The sequence below is a fragment of the Mixophyes fleayi genome, chromosome 5 (assembly GCF_038048845.1).
Source record: "Mixophyes fleayi isolate aMixFle1 chromosome 5, aMixFle1.hap1, whole genome shotgun sequence".
Taxonomy (NCBI): Eukaryota; Metazoa; Chordata; class Amphibia; order Anura; family Limnodynastidae; genus Mixophyes; species Mixophyes fleayi.
Window position 1 is genome coordinate 243,955,458 of NC_134406.1, and position 18,293 is coordinate 243,973,750.

At 37.5% G+C, this 18,293-nt stretch overlaps 1 protein-coding gene across 1 annotated transcript in view; it reads left to right on the forward strand.

The window, feature by feature from the left end:
- Positions 1-18,293, forward strand: part of NECAB1 (N-terminal EF-hand calcium binding protein 1) — a 177,293-nt gene that overhangs the window by 142,570 nt on the left and 16,430 nt on the right. The window contains exons 9-10 of the mRNA XM_075213770.1: positions 1,250-1,303; positions 10,619-10,731. Coding sequence (XP_075069871.1) covers positions 1,250-1,303; positions 10,619-10,731 — 167 coding nt within the window. The remainder of the gene's footprint in view (positions 1-1,249; positions 1,304-10,618; positions 10,732-18,293) is intronic.

Below are 18,293 nucleotides of genomic sequence, written 5' to 3' on the forward strand. Positions count from 1 at the left end.
ATACTGTATGTTTGAAGTTTATATATTCATATATAAAGAGTTGATTAATTTAATACTACACTATGCATATATACCAGATAGTGATATTTGTAATAGTGAGCACATAACACTGCTATTCTTTCCTCATGTTTGTTTTTTTGGGTTTGGTTGTTACCTATTTATTGCAGCTGCTGCTTATAATTAACTATTTTGGGTAGTACCATCAGTATGGTGAATTGTTTTTTAATTTGTTATGTAATTTGTAATATCTCCTTTTATTCCAAATGGAAAAAAATTGCAATCTGAATGGAAATGTTCTTAATGCAACTCCAAGCCATATCTTCTTTTAATTTAAAAGGGTAATTCAAGCCAGATTTTCTTTCTACTTGTAAACGAGATGGTAATCCAAGCTACAAATAAAAATACCTCAAAGTAAGCACCAAACTGCTCCCGGAACCCTGCCACAGAAGGAGAGAACAATCAATTGACAGCACTCCCCTTAGCCTCTCAGCCAATGACAAGCAGTTTTCCAACGCTAAATGTGATGTAGCTGGCTGACGGCAAGGGGTGTTTCCTGCTTTGATCACACACCAATATAAATTAATTGGTTCCCTATTGATGTGGAGAAAAAACAACTACCAGTGCTGTGAAGCTCAATTGATGTCTGTGGTCCATTCATTTCTATGGCTCATTCATTTCCATGGAGTTTCCTAATGGGCTCGAGAAATGAATAGCCATTAGAAATACAGCACAAATGTGGTAAAAACTGTTTGTGGATATGTACACATCGGTCTCTCGGAGAGACCAGTGGACTTCTGCAACTGTGGTGACATGCTCTGAATGCAATGGTATGGAACAAGCAGCATCCAAAAAATCCTTGTGGCCAGTGTGCCAAATCACAAACAGATGCAAATTTGAACGAAAATGCGTATGGACACACAGAAGCATTTACATGCATTAAAAACATTAAAAAGACAAGCGAGTAACTGCCCCAAAAAAGTAAAAAAATATTTACTTTGACCTTGAATTTGCAACCAGCAAAATCATTTAAAAATCTCTAGGCAGAGAAGAGACTACTTGTAAAAACTTGTTAGGAGACTGAAAGACTTCTTTAAGTGTAGCAATATAATCATGAAATAGCCAGAAATATAAATGTATTTCCACACATAATGCTCCATCTTAAAAAAAATACCAATACATTCCATTTCTTCTTATTTTAAAACTATTTCTTCATTGCACTGTAGATTTTTTTGTTTTGTTTTTGATAAAGGACCTGAAGTTGGAGCCCCTGGAGGAAGAGATCTTAGAAGGAAGCACAAAATCTGTAAGTAATTTATTGATTTTTTTTGTTTTCCCTGCTAAGTGCTAAGACTTAATCAGTAAAAGCCTCTAAATGTGGCATTTCAACCATCGACAGCACATTTTACAACTTTACTAATAAGTATTTATGTGTTTTCTTAAACTACTCAAAGTTAGTTTTTGCATTTTCCCACTGATTAATGACCATTAAATGTAGGTATCATTTAAAACCCAATGTAACCGAATTTATATGTTTATATTTGGCATGTTTGGATACCAGAGGTCACTGAATATAAGAATATGTTTTACAGGGCGCCACCCCACCTTCTTGCTTCAGGCTCCGATAGTCATAATAGAGACACGGAATGTGTTTTTCTTCAATGATATACAATGGCGATTATACTAAAGTTGAGCAGCGTGCCCTGTTCACAAAGCAGGAAGCTGCAATAATATGACTTCCTGTCTCCTTTATAGAACATCACATGAGACAGTGACAAGTGCCAGATTACTCCACATTAACCCTTACCTGTCTGGCTCAGAGTTCTGCTAATATATACAGGTTGCTCATTACTTCCTACTGTGTTCTGTCCTCTCCAAGGGGCAGGTGCTAGATCAACAACTGCTCCTACCCAAGCCTAAGTCCTGGGGGCAACCGAATATTGTGGAACATAACAAGTTCCTGGGAAAGGGGGCTGCTAAAGGTGAACATCTCGTGAAGCGATTCTAACTGTTGAGGATGTCGCGCTACTCTGCCCTTTACACTTCGGAAGCAATGGTCTTCAGGCCCACCTCCTCCACAAGGTTCAGGAGGGACCCTTTCTCCCCGAGGTAGGCTGAAGCTTACCTTGGGGAACTGGTTCTTGACCCTCCCCCCCAAGAGATGACTAGGGCAGAGGTTCACCCATTAGGGTCTAAACCAAAACACCACAAAAAACATGCCACACACAAAGAAAAAACTTGAAAAAAAGTGTATAGTGTGGTGTAAATGTTCAATAAATAAAAAAATTGTGCCAATTAAGGCCCCAGCCTGGCATATAAAAAAGTGTCTTTGCCCCGTCCAAAAGGCTAGGGCAAAGGAAAAATGGTGCTGATTGAAGAGTGCTGTACTTTGTGCACAGTTGTCTCCTACCACCATGTCTATCAGACACCCAGATTCAGGCAGCATAGGGGGCACATAGTACCTTGGGCTTCAGGGCAGCCACCCTCTTGGCCAGTGGACCAGGTGACGGCCCATCACCTACAAGGGCTCCTTTAACCCTCACAGCATACATGGGTATCTACACCTGTTCTTAGCCAACAGGCAGAGAAGCGATATATATACACACTAATACAGGAAACATTCTGATTAACAAGCTTATATATGCCTTAAATCTGTTTAGCATACAACACATTAAGAAACCCTTATCTAACTGACACTAGCGGTGTAAGTGCATTTTCTATCACGTTAAATAGATAGGGTTGGGGTAATTTGATTTTTACCCCCATTAGAATGCTGTTGACATTGAAATTGTATGGGAAAATTTAAAAAGGTCTAAATTAGTGTTTATGCATACGTTCCTCCTGGAGAGGGCATAATGCAATTTTTACCCTTTTATTAAAGCTTATTGCAGTGTATTTTGCAGACATCAACCAGGTTTATCTCTATTTACTGTTTTCATAGCTTGCATCAAAGTCAGCTCTTCAGTTGTCCTCATCATCATTTCATCATCATCATCATTTATTTATATAGCGCCACTAATTCCGCAGCGCTGTACAGAGAACTCATTCACATCAATCCCTGCCCCATTGGGGCTTACAGTCTAAATTCCCTAATACCCTCACACACAGACACAGACAGACAGGGAGAGACTAGGGGCAATTTTGAAAGCAGCCAATTAACCTACCAGTATGTTTTTGGAGTGTGGGAGGAAACCGGAGCACCCGGAGGAAACCCACACAAACACAGGGAGAACATACAAACTCCACACAGGTAAGGCCATGATCAGGAATCAAACTCATGACCCCAGTGCTGTGAGGCAGAAGTGCTAAGCACTAGGCCACTGTTGTCCTTCTAACATTTCAGTCTATTTAAAAATTATCAGTGTCATTAATGCTGCCTTTGTGACCGCTGTGTCTCCTGAAAAAAAATCAGCCCAGGTAAAATATGATTATTGAAGTCAATGTAGCCATTCCTTTCTATGAGGAACTACTATCATAGAAGTCAATGGAGCCATTCCTTTCTATAAGGAAATACTGTCATTGAAATCAATGGAACCATTCCTTTCTATGAGGAACTACTGTCATTGAAGTCAATGGAGCCATTTCTTTCTATAAGAAAATACTGTCATTGAATTCAATGGAGCCATTCCTTTCTATGAGGAACTACTATCATTGAAGTCAATGGAGCCATTCCTTTCTATGAGGAACTACTATCATTGAAGTAAATTGAATTATTCATTTCTATGGGGAAACTAATATAAATGAAGTCAGAGCAATTGTCATTGTAGCAAGGAAATACATTTTCATTTAGAGGGCTCTGTATTATAGACTTGCCAGTGTTTCTTTTATTTTTCTTTAAATAGCTACTATTCCCCCCTCATTTTTGGTTTATATTGACAAAATGACTTTACACTGTTTGGAAGGTTGAAAAGTCTTTAAGCAGAACTGAGCTTTTGAACAATTATTGATTGCGCAGAAAATACTATTTTAATGCGTTTTAAATAGCTGAAATTAGGTACTTGGTTTTGGGTGCAGTAATATAATTTAAAAAACTGTAATGCTATTCTATAACGCTTCCTACACACCACAGTTCAAGAGGTGTCTTTTCTGGTGATTTTCAAAAGCAGTCTCCATACTCACATGTTCATCAAGGCTTATGATCAATTGAGTAATCGTGATTAATCATTGCATGACACAGACAGACTCTGAGTCCTGAGTCCTATGTCAGAAAATCACTACAAAAATGCTGCTGTTACTGTATTGATAAATATATTTTGGCCGACGATATGTTTTCACATTCCAGCACCATTTTTCAACGGATTTTCCAAGTTTTAAAAGTAACTTTTGAACATTTGATGGTTGGTCCACATGGACTTGAATCGCCCTGTTGAGCGTAGCAGGTCGGCGGCAAAATCATTAAAACGGTGCATGCGGGCTGCTTGTGTGTTGAGTCCAATGCATGCGTACTTCGTCCGTGCTGGCACTGCTCGGCTAGTGGCGCTGCTCAGCTTGTGATTGGTCGTGTGGTCGCGCGCTGAGAGTGTGTGGGTGTGTGTAAAGTGATTGACTGCGAGATGTGAGTTCCGGCACCTTTTTTCTTACAAAAAAGCAGTATATATATATATATATATATATATATATATATATATAGTGGTAAGAGCCCGCTATTGCTGAAGCACACGCGAACAACTTCTTCCTTTTTATGTAATTTTATTGTCAGGATGGTAAATGTTTTGACACCGTATACTTTCACAGCAATTATGGAGACCCTAAACGCTAGCTATACATAGACCAGTTCTCTCTCAAGACCAGCCAGCTTCCCCAGCGTTGGTCTCAGTGAACAAATGACACAAACAAGCTTTTATACATGATACTCCTCCCCCAGCCTTAGCTTGATGGACAGGTGACACACCCACCTTCTCTTTAAGAGGAAACGCCCACCACTGGCTCTGTTTGCACTAACAAACACACCCTGTCTGTTTGCTGAGAGGAAGCAGCTTTCAAATCATGTAAGTTAACCAACTTTAAACTACACATAAGTCTTTACTTGGCTTAACCTGAATCTAGGTGCATAACTGCGCCAATGTCTTACTCAGCTTGTATGTTTTCTTTGCATCTTGTCAGATAAATGCCTCCCTTTGTTACAATATATATATATATATATATATATATATATATATATATAAAATGTGTGTGTGTGTGTGTGTGTGTGTGTGTGTGTATATATGTGTATATGTATGTAGTTGGATAGATACTCTATCCTCGGCGAATATGGTCTAGTTGCAATATACTATCTATGTGTGATCAAGTGCCTGCTAAAAGGATTATTATTTGAATCAAAACATCGGCTGATTTTCCCCGGAGTGGCCTTTGTGTGATATGAATGAATAGCCGGGAGCACAAGATGGAAGATATAAGCCCTCTGGAGAATAAATAGTTGCTGGAGATTCATGACCTTTTCAAAACTTGTGTTCTAGCTGTTTTTCTCTGCTTCACCTTTGATGTCTTGTTCCTTAAATGTATTACTGTTCAAATGTCAACATATTCTTCTCTCAAACAACAGAATAAAATAATTTTTTTAGCATTTTCCATTGATGAAACCTAAGAATAAAAATCCTTTTTTTTATACGGAGGGAATTGTCCTTTGAGGGCTTTTTTCATACTTTAGATCTCTTGAGAAATTTATTGTGGAGATGGTGCATGAACTGTTTGCTTCAGGCTTCCATCAATGTGTCAATATTTTAATGTCACATAATCAATATCAGGCCATTATAGTTAAAGATGACCTGTTACCAGACTGACGGGGGATTTATATATTGTTTTTATTTTAAAGAAGGATGGTTGAACTTTTAATTTTATTTTTGTATCAATGCTCTCCTCTCCCTCAAACCAGGTTTGAAATGGGGAGGGGGGGGGGGGCTATCAGGTATTGGTCATGGAACTAATGAGTCCTGAGTGGCAGGCTCAGACTCACATCTCTAAGTAGATATGTACATCCAGCAGAGAGCTTTTTTTTTTTTGAGGGGGAAATAAATAGAATTGAAAACACATTGAAGAATGACTTCTTGGCAAACCAAACAAAATAAATGTCAGTGGTATTGCTTTTGACAGCCCATAAATGAAAGGAGAGCTGATCGGTAGAGGAAGAAAGAAAGTTTAGAATGTAGGTGACTGAACAGCTCAATTAAGGAAATGAATGTAGGACCATAAAAATACTAATCAGCCTGGTTGGTTAGCTGAGGTGCAACTACAATTATGCTAAATGCTTATAGCCAAGACAAATGCCATACTTCTTGTATCACAGATGGAAGTCCAATAGCCAGGTAGTTCTGAGGTAAACAGAATTTATTTAAATATACAAATCTAAAGTATCCAACAAACAAAGTCAATCATCTCAAGGCAGAGAAATGTCCAGTGCAAGTATCAAATGATTGTAATCCAAATCACAAAGGGAGCAAGGTTCTGTGAAAGCATCTAGTTCAGATTCCAACACAAAACACAAGCATAGGCTTCAAGCAGGAAGTGTCTTTTATAGGCTCAAGCAGGATGGAATCTTCATGAACCAGTCCTGGCCATCTTGGATGAGGGCTATTCTCTGGGCAAGTTCATAACAACAAGACTGAAAACAGATTTAAGATGGACTAAACACGATACTCGCTCAGATAACCACTTGCTTGCCAGAAAAGTAAAGAAGCAAACTAGAGGTAGGGACTTGCATGAGATTTGTTGTAGGGATGGTTTTTCCTCCGACAGTCCAGGAGTTTCATAGATTTTATAGAAAATTGTATTCCCCATGTGATGTTGTAACATTATTTGTAATCATGTAGTTTGTCAAATGTGCTGGAGGGAGACCTGTAAGCATTAAGTGTTTCAATTACTTCAGAAGATGTTCTGTCAGCTATTAAAGTGTTGAATTTATATAAAGCCAATGGCTTTCTTGGGAGTTTACTATAAAACAATTGTCCCTACACTTGTACCATACCTTTATTAATATCATAAAGAAACATGCTATGTTATTGTTACAAGACTCAATTTTAGTTTTCCTTAATCCCCCACAAAACTATAGAACAGTTTCAGTTATTACTATAGATCAGAAACTAGCTTCAACTCTTTTGGCTATACATTTGAATCTTTGGTGCCACAGATTATTCATTTTGATCAAGGGAGGCTTATCCCCAGAAGACATACTTTTGATAATATCAGGAGACTGATTGGCATTATTCATGGTTCTATCTATGCAGTACAGACTGAAGACAATAATTACTCTTGACATGGAAAAACATTTGATACCATGCTTTGAAATCTTATATATACCTTGGTATTTCATTATCAAGGGATCGGATGGGTGCTTTAAGGGCTACATATATAACTCCATGATGGCATTGTTCACTTGCTGGAGAGTTATGAGACAAGGTATTTCTTCTAACCACCAAAGTCTTAACCACAATATGGCAAATCGTGTATATATATATCTGATTTGGGAATTGGAAAGAAAGTGATTTATAAAATAAATCTACATTTTCCTGTGGATTTAAATGATCTAGACTTGTAACTCTGTGTAATTACTACATAGGCTACATGAATTGCCATTCATTTCAATTCTCGTGTTTAATAATTTAATATGCCATCTCATATTGAAGACTAGTAACCTAGCAAAAATAGTCATTTGACAACACCGGTTTGGATTTCCCTATTCCACTTGATGTTACAAAGGGATCAGGGTAGTATGACAGTGGAAAAGTGTGAATGGGTTCATCTTCAATATTAGAAATTAAAAAGAAATGAATGAACATTCCTAATGCACTTACCCAGATGGATAACTACCACTGTGGCAGCCCATGTGGCTTCTCTGGGCCCCAGCAATGTGTGTCCATCCCCTACAGAGTCTTCTGAGCATGTGTGGGGGTGGGCACATGTGCAGTGGGGCCAGTTCGGCCTTCCAGTTTAGTTATGATGGCACCACACTTGGAGCAGTCAGTAGTTTTGCTATGGAGCACATTGTCTGCTAGTTATATAGCTTGTAAATCCCAGGGGAGAATGACCAGTTCCTTCACTGATTAAAAGAAAAGGACACACAATTGGCCATTCCTATGATCTGACCACATTATTCTCTAATCCCCAAATCACTGTGGCCACATCCCCAATCTGTTACACCAAAACCCTAGTTGCCCAAAGGAAATTGTGACTGCCGGTAAAACCTGGACTATGAGGTATGTATCAAAGTAAAGGTACAAATCGCTCAGTGAGTATTCCTATCTAAAACTGTATGTTTCTACGTCTAATATTTTACTGTTTTCTTTGTATTAAAAGCAGTCAAATGTATGTTTTAAACTATTTCTAGATAATAATCAGCTAATTATACAAAGCTAGTAATAAGCAATGCTTGCATCTATTTTTGCTGAATACCTTATTTTGTTGTATTATATCTATAATATAAATGTCTAGTGGCGTGTGTTAGTCTGTCTGTGTGTGTGTGGAAAAAATAAAACCAAGCTGCAGCGCCACCTGCTGGGCGGAGTTATACACTGACCTACTAAATTCTTAGTGTGTGTGGGGAAAAAAATTCAGAAAGGGCTGAAATTTGGTATACTAAGATGTTTTTAATTTGTTAATTTAATTTGTTAATTGTTAAAAGTGTTTATAAAGATTTAAAAAATATATATATATATTTCTTGAAGGAGAAGTGACAGTTGGGAGTGGTTGGTGGTTGCTGGGGGTGACAGTGGGGAGTGGTTGGTGGTTGAGGCCTGGGCTATGGCCCAAATGCATGACAAGAACCTTTTTAACACCTTAAGTAGCTTGATTTGACTAGAATGCATGAGTATCATGCACGGGTTAACTTATATACATATATATATATATATATATATATATATATATATATATATATATATATAATGTGTCAATTATTTAGTTATCTGCAAAGAGGTTTACAGATATAAATATCTGTATTCAGTTCACATATGAACTCTGGAAACAAAAACTGAGGTACCCTTTATGTGTGGAAAGCAGATGTTATCCTAAAAATATAAATATAAACAATTGAAAGCCAGTCTTGTGTTTCCAGCATCATCTGACACTGGGGATTTGTTGTTTATTTGCTTTACTGTATTCCCTTCCCTGAGATCCTAATGCCTCTCTTTTCTCTGTGCTGGCTGGAAGTGACTAATGTTGGTTGTTTGGGAAGCAGAAGTGTGAGGGAGCACAGTTTACTAATACTTGTGATGTACTAAACAACTTCTATGTACCAGCTGTCACAGGAAGGGAAACAATAAAGCACTGCAGCCATATATCATTGGGATACAAGTACACAGGGCAAGATTCTGGGTTACCAACAGGTCCAGTGATGAGACATAATTTAATTTTGGACATTTAAGTGTCTACCCGGTAAATTGTGTGAAATTTCAACAAGGACAATGTAGTGCATGTTACTGCTGATAAAGGAAACAGTATGGGGGTCATTTATGAAACTGGTGCACCGAATGAAGGTGCTGTAACCCATATCAACCAATCAGACTGTCACTGTCATTTTTAGAGGGACATTCAGTTTCCCGATTGTCCCTCTAAAAATGTTTACACAGGACGAGAGGTATCTAAAGCTTTGTTAACTCGTTATAATGCTTACATTATACATCTATCATTTTCTCTATATTGAACATCTCTGGAAGTAATATCTATATTTTTTACCTTAATAAAAGACTTTGGAACTAACATTTTATTGAAACTCTAAGCTGGAACCTGGAGCTCCTTACACTGGTGCTTTCATGCGCCCATAGTACATCCTGCAGCGACTGTGTTCATCTACTGGTGAATGCAACATACCTTTCACTTGCATTGTCCATTGAAGTCTAGGCAACAGATTATTAGCACAAGGCAATAGGAAATACTGCATTCATGATCCGTCCAGAGTCCGTTCTCAATGTTTATGTGTACTGTCACTGTTTCTTCTTATAGTTCAGGGAACAATGTTTGAAGTGCAAGTTAAGCTTTGTCCATCAATTGGTGAGCACTTCTGAGACGGGACTTACCACCGGCTGATGACAAGCCGTTATACAGATACACTAACGCATCAAGGCCTGTGAGATACTTCTAGAGACATGATTCATTTTTAAAGGTCGAAATTAGAAGACTTCATTATTTCTTTAAACCCTGTAACCATATTTTCATCCACAAAAGCTTTATTTAAGACTGCCCGCAAAATATATAAGTAATAAATATTTCATAGTAGCTCACATTTAATGTGGTGTATCTCTGTAGTCAATAGAGAACAACATTAATGGCTATTCTTGGTTTATTGACAAACACTAAAAGTATCTGTAGAACAATTAATATTCCTATCCCTCATTATATTACTGAAGTGGGAAATATATAACTAAAGGATGTATAAAAGTACTTAACAAAATAAATTATGATTAATGTGTTGGCTATATTAGAGAGTTCATTTAAAAGCATTAAGAACATTGTGGATTGTTCATGCATCAAAGAATTTCCGGCTCCAAAAATATATAAATCAGCGAGGATCATGAAATTATCCTCCAATGCTTTTATCTTCTATTTGAGTCTGTTCTAACAAACTGTGCATGATTAATGGGCCTTTCTTTGTCTGACTGTCAAATTATGTCAATCTTTTTGAATTCCCTAGCACGTAATGATTGTTCAACGGCAGTTATCTGTGCTAATAGAGGAGATAGAAGAATTTCGTCTTTCTCTGAAACACTACGTAGAATCAGTTTCGGCTCAGACAGGATGTTTATAGTAAGTATTTTCTATGCTAGTTGTACTTTTCATTTGTTGCATAATTATTTGTATCATTCCAGGGGGTACATTTATCAAGCTGCGGGTTTGCAAAAGTGGAGATGTTGCCTATAGCAACCAGATTCTAGCTGTCATTTTGTAGAATGTGCTAAATAAATGCAGTAGAGATTTAATTTCAGGAACTGGGTGTAAGGTCAGGATAACAAGTAGGCTGGGATGGTTGGAAGACAAGCTGGGTCAAAAACAGGAGACCAAAGCAACAGTTCAGACTAGCACACAATAAGCATAATAACCTGTTGTTCAGGCAGAGTATTGGATACTGAGTGAATTTTTTAACCTGTTGCCTGCTGATAACAGCAGGCCTTGGATACTATTAGAAGACAGTGGTGAAGGCGTTAACAGAATGGGGACGTGCCTGGTGCTATGAGGAGAGTAACATCAGGGGATACCACTGACCATGGCACTATGTGACATTATTCCCAATTTTACAGATGACCTCCAGGAATCATCTAACAGGCTTCAGTGGATAATGTAGAAGGAATCTCTTAAGGAAAAGGGGAGTATGTACGTCTGTAGCTACAACCCAGAATCTTTCTTTTGGATAATATTCCTTTCATTCAACCAAATAAGAGTCTTGATTTTTCATAAGAGATTTGAGTAATGAAACATGAAAGTTGTTGGTATTGCAAAGACTATGGGCTAACTTCACCTGGAAAGAAAGGTGATTGATATGTTCTTGGAGATCAGAGATGGTGAGATCAACAGCAGGAACTCTAGGAGAGCAAACTGTCAATAGTAGTTTATGATGGGTAACCGAGACAATTAAGAACAGAATTTTGTTGATAGATTCATGAACATTATTATTATGAACAAACACTATTCAAGGGAGTAAATCTCATCTTGGGTGGAGACATGGAGGTAGGTTTCTATGATCTGATTAATCCTCTCAGTCTGTCCCTTAGACTGGAGGTGGTATGCAGAAGAAAAGTCAATTTAAAGTCTAATTCCAGAATATAACAAAGCTTCACAATATGTTTCTTGTGGTTCTTCATAGTCCAGTAGATCAAAGGATCACAATAGAGGGATAGCTCTAACATTTATGGACCCGGGTTGATAGATGAGGATCAAGTGAAAACAAAGAAGAGAAAAGTGCCCCTCTAACTTGGTAATGATTCAACCTCTGTACAGACTGAAGATAGTAGAAGTTTTCTCGATACACGGGTACTCTAATGGGATGAAGTTCACCTTCCAGAAGATGTCTTTATTCCTCCAAGTAAGTCTCATAGCCAAAAGTTCTCAATATTTAGGTAAAAAAATCCTCTTGGATGGTGTTTACCAGACTTATAGCATTGGGTTCCTACACCTATTGAGAAGCATTGACTTCAAAGATGAATGGTAGGGTGATATCTGGGTATTCTAGAACAACATTTTTCAGGAACTGTAAAGTGGATCCAACTAGTGGAGGCAAAACTCAAGCATTTGGTCCTTTTTGGTGGATATTAGCGCAACAATGAAAGAAAAGTATTTTAGAAATTGTCAAAGGTAGTTCATAAACACCAGAAACTTTAGATAGCTATCAGGCCAATGGGTTTTGGCTGATTCAATGCTACAATACTTTGTCCACTTTGTCCAATTTAAAACTGAATTCGGGACTATCCATTTTCACAAATGCTCTGCAGAACACATTTAACACGCAAGTGATGTAAGACTAAGCCTGTTGAGTAGATCAGAATGTTGTTGAAGTAAACAAAAACAAGCTGATAAACATAGTACCGGAAGATTGTATTAAAAAGATGTTGGAGCGTTGCAGTCCGAAAGGCATAACAAGGTATGCCTTTCCGCCATTACTTGTGTTGGAAGTAGAGATGCTTAGGCTAGGTTTTTCCAAAAACCGAGCCCCCCCCCCAAATATCGTCAATCCGAGTACCTAGCTGAGCCAGGTTGATACTTTTCCGCTTCTTCGGATCTGAATCAAGGCAAAACATTATCGTTGCATTGTCGGATTTCACAGGTTTTGGATTCCATAAGTACCTCCCTCCCCAGGAGATCCAGCCCCATTGCTCACACAGAAACAGGGGTAACAGTGTTCTTGTCACTCTACAGTCTCCAGTGCCATTGCTCAAAACAGAAACAAGGGTAGCAGTGTTCTTGTCACTCTCCAGTGCCATTGCTCACACAGAAACAAGAGGGGTCACAGTGTTGTTGTCACTTGACAAAAATTGACTGGAAATTACTGGAAATTAATGTTACGGAGGTTAATAAAAATGTAGAAACAAATAAGAGCCAAATTATGTGATTTTAGCATTTTTTAGCAATGCTAATGCACATGAAGCTTAGAAGAAAGTGGCTACAAATTAGATAAGAGTTCCAAGATCAAAGGAAGATGTATTAATTGTTTATGATAATTTTGTTTAAACCTGTGTAGGCGATGCAATATCTCAGACAATAGTTTTTTCCTGACAAAGAAGAGCTCATCGCTGACAGGAAGTGGATTTGCAGATGAATCCATTTATCTAAACTCCTCATACCGATTGTGATATGGTTTGAGTTTTGAGTATAGAAAGGGGATCCACATGACTTCCAAATTGTTTCAGGCATTAAATTGATGGCACAATCAAAAGGATGGTTTGGCGACAATGTTTGGCCTTACGTTTACAGAAGGCATCTGCAAAGTGCAAAAATTCTGAAGGAAGAGAGGATTGTCAATCCAATACCACCAAAAGGGACTTGAAAAACTCCAAGAATGGACTTAATTGAATTGGGTTTAAATATTTAAAAATACCATATGAGGAAATGCATTTATTATGCAGGTGCCCAATGTGTTAATTGAGAGATGCAGTTTTGAAATGAATAGAGCTCCCTGGAATTGCAGCCCCATAAATGGCTGTAATATAGAGGGGCTTATTTATAGGAATGACAGGAATCTGATATTTTTGAATGAGGGCTTGTTCAATAAAATTACCGTCAGAACTCAAATTCAGGAAAGATTGGAACTTAAAGACACATTATACTGTAATTATACTGTAAGATCAGGACAGAAAAAATATCTTGATTGAAGAGCTGTTAATCTTGCCAAGCATGGCCTCTCTGGAACCACCAAGGATTTTGTGTTTCCCAGCTTCAGGGGACATTGGCTGACAAGGTAGCCCCTAGTGTCACAGTATTTGCACACACCCAATGACTGTTTGTAGCAGTGTTCCTCAATATATGAATCTTTAGATGAAGCCACAATGCCTTCCCCCTTATTACCTACAGATAAATTCTGTAAGTGCAGTTGTATATCATTCAATTTTTACTATTAAGTCTTTCTTGATCGAATGGAGCTTGTATTTTTCCCTGAAAGCACCTATACCACAGCATTGCAATTCATCCCTGATTTTTTCACAAGCTTCATTCATCATTCTACCTAAGTTCAGACGCCAATGTGCAAGATTGGACAGCAAACTGGCCTATGGTTACAGTCACCTGACTCAGGCATAACAGTCTTGCAGAGGAAACCCTATTGGGCTGATTGACAATTTTGCAACAAGTTCAAAAGAAGGCAGAAGCATTATGCAGAACAGAATCATTCATTCCCCAAAGGTGTAAGGTGCATAGAAATAACTGAAATTATATAAACTACTTTGGAACTTTCAGAGACAAAGTCCTAGGCTGCATCTTAAATTGTATCGCACACTCATGGAAGAAACACATACAGGCCTGAGAATCCTCATTATAACAAGGTGGGTAGGACATGTACAAGGTAGCAAGTGGCTGTACAGACATGGCAGGTTCAAGAATGGAATTAACACTTTAAGCTGTGATGCTAATAGAAATAGACACCTGAAGCAAGTACAAGCAGGAAGACAGAACTGGAAAAACTGGATAATGTGGTCTTAGCTGGGCTTCTTTTCATTGGAAGGTGGTCTTGAATAGCCTAAGTAGGCAACAGAATGTGAATGAGATATGTGGCCTTAACAAACTGTCATGTCATGGAGATGGCACTAGACTCATTGCAGAGTCTAAATGAGTGTCTGATCTTTACCTGATCGTTTAGTGTATGGACAAATACTTTCTGAATATTTTCACTCTAACCATATCCCAAATAAGTTCTGGACCAGGAATAAATCCACTATTGGACATCACAAATATGAGTTCTGCCAAAAATGATGTGAAGTTTACAACCAGAATTAGTACTTGTTACTTAGAATTGGCGCTAACTAAAGGAATTCCAGTAATCCATATTGCAATCCACTAGAAAGCGACTGAGACCAGGGGTATATTTACTAAATTGCGGGTTTGAAAAAGTGGAGATGTTGCCTATAGCAACCAATCAAATTCTAGCTGTCATTATATAGAATGTACTAAATAAATGACAGCAACCAATCAGATTCTAGTTATCATTTATTTAGTAAATTCTACAAAATGACAGCTAGAATCCGCTTGGTTACTATAGGTAACACCTCCACTTTTTCAAATCCGCAGTTTAGTAAATATACTCCAAAATCTCATATATATACCGAAAAAAGTAAAACAATTTAAGTAACAAGTGTGTGAAGATAAGTGTTTACATTTTATTGGTACTGATCACCACTGACATCGATTTTGCAAAACTGCAACTCACAGGACACATTCGCAATAAGGGTATGTTAACCAGATAAATACAGATAAATAATGAACCTTTATCGGAGAATGTCTTGTCTGATGATAAGATATTTTTGCAAATATACAGGAGATAAAAAATCCTGGAGGAACATAGAAAGAAAAAAAGACTGAACAAAAAGTAGAGGGTGAAGGATCATCCACTAGTCAGTGTCCTCGCACATCTTAGCTCCGGGTGAATCATTTTCATTATCTAAAGGCTTATCAGTATTTCTTGCATCTCATATTAAACTGGATGTTGATATTTTTAAATATGGAAGTCATTTGAAATTGAGACAATAATTTCCCACTGCTCTTCAAAGACAAAGACATCTCAATTCCAAATTAAAAGTTAGTTTGTTCCACCAGGGTCCTTCCCTATAATTGATGCACTATACAGTAGAGCAACGAGGGATGAGACTGTTATACAGATACAGATAGTGCCAGAATATAAATCTTTCTATGCATGAATGGAGAAAAACTCGTATTTTAAAACCTGCTGGCAAAGGGGGTGAAATTGTCCTGATGGCCTATGCACCTTACCAAGGGGGTAAGAAATTGATGCTTGCTGATAAGGAATACTGTTACCATTCACATGATCTAACCGATAATATTAGGATACAAATTTACTCTTTAGTTATGTTTATTACCAATGATTGGGTCTCTTAGGACCCAATTTAAGAGTTGACTATTCTATCATGCCTGTGGTTCATGGTGTCCCAAAGGTTCACAAGAGAGTTTCTTCTTTGCAATTCCTGCCAATTGTTTCTGGAAGTAATTCTGTATTTGTATAATATACCCAATGCACAAGGTTTGATAGCTTCAAAGCTTTTCCTTGCAACACATAAACGTGAGGTTGCTCTTAGAAACAGAGTATTTACATTTAAAAATGCCCGTTTTAAACAGTACCACTATATACCAATCAGTTTTCAAAGTACCTGGAAGAAAAATTCATCTACCCATCAGAGCTTTACCATGGCCATGTAATTATGTGGTTACGACATATTGATGATATTTTTATGATCTGAGATGGATGTTATTCATTAATTATTTTTATATATTAATTGTATTTTTCCTAGATTACATTTAATCCTACAATCTCAATAGATGCTTTGGCATTTCTAGATGTTTGGGTTATGATGCATAACAGTAAAATCTTGATTACGTTATATTCTAAACTTACCGGTAGGAACAGACTTGGATATAATAGTGCCCACCGACACCTATGTGATACATAATAGTTTACCAATTCCCAAATACATAAACGTGTTACTGATCTGGTTTATCCAACAGATTGTGAAAACAAATTCAGGCTATAAAAAACAAATCTGTTCAATGTGGTTACCCATTATTGTGATTGCAATGGAAAAGGCGAGAGCAAAGGTGTGTGGGAGTATATAATCATAATAATCACAGGAAACATGTATTTCTCTTCTACCAAAAAAGAAATAACTCTTCGTAGTTTGTCAGTGGAGCTGTGAAATTTAGCCATAGCGATTTGGAGGCCAATTCAGGCATCACTCCATAGAATAAAAAAGTCCATTGCATGTGTACTAAATAGGTAAAATCCTTAAAGATTTGCCAGTTCAGTCTGAACCTAGGTCTATATATTTGCATGATTCTTTCAACCTCTCAATTGATGGATGAGTACAGCAAGGGAGTATTTATGTAATTACCACTTAAGTAGACCTGGGTGCAGATGCATACACCTGTGCCTTTGGCAGATGCTGAAGGGGCTGGTGCATCATTAATAAATGTTTATTTATACATATCTTGGTATGTCATACTATTTAATTTTATATGCAGCAAATAGCAAACTTCTTCCACCAAAGCAAAACTGGGAAGATGGACAACTGTCCCTGTAATGCACAACAAAGGAAGTTATATAGAGGACTGGAGGCCTGGTTTAACAAAGCCACTGAATTATATGAAAAAATATTTCAGAGATATATAATCAAATAAAACCCACCACCATATCACTTGTATTCAATGCAGAGCCTATTCTAGTGAGCATTTTACATTACATTCTGAGTGACTAGTATACAATACAGACAGCATTATAGTGATCAGTAGTAGTTACTAGTGACACAATGTACAACACCAACCCTATTCTGGTGTCCATTATGTAACGTAGACCCTAAGAGGTAGATTTACTAAAACTTCTAAACAAGAAAAGTGGAAGTGATGCCCATTGAACCAATCAGAGTCTAGATAATAATTTCTAGAATGTACTAGATAGTTGGACTCTCTTGAGACACTATAGATTCCAGATCTCTGGTCCAGTGCACATCCCAGTAGTTTACTTACCCCTCCTGTGGTTCTCTCTGTTACAGCTGTACCTGGAACACATACTTTCTAAGAAACAAAACCCTGAAAGGTTCAAGCAGAATATAAATATACATCTGTATGCTTTAAACTATACTCCCATCATTTCCATTTGTAACGATAACATTACAATGTGTAGCTAGCACCATCTAGTGTGTGTATATTAAATACTTTTTTTTCAGAAACATGTGAAACTCACTGAGTGACAAGCATTAGGACGGGGTCACACAGAAACTCTTAAAGGCTGTGCTTTTCCTGCTAGAAAAGTGCACCATTCATAAGTTCTCATTTACTGCCATGAGAACAGGTTGCTGCGAAGAGTGTGGTTAATCTCTGAAGACAGTGCATGTAACATGATCTGCTCTTAATTGTTCTCATGTGCCGCATTCCCCATCACTTGGCACCATGGCATCAACTCAGGGCTTATGAAGAAAACAAATTTTACCCTTTGGGCTCGTTCACACTATGAATTCATACAAATAAGCTTAAATTTCCATGTCTTTTGTTTTTGTTGACACTCTCTTGGCTTTTTTTAAACAAATATTAACTTTATTTTAATAAAGTCATTTTACATATATTTATATAATGTATGCATAATTAGTAACATGCTAAAAGTA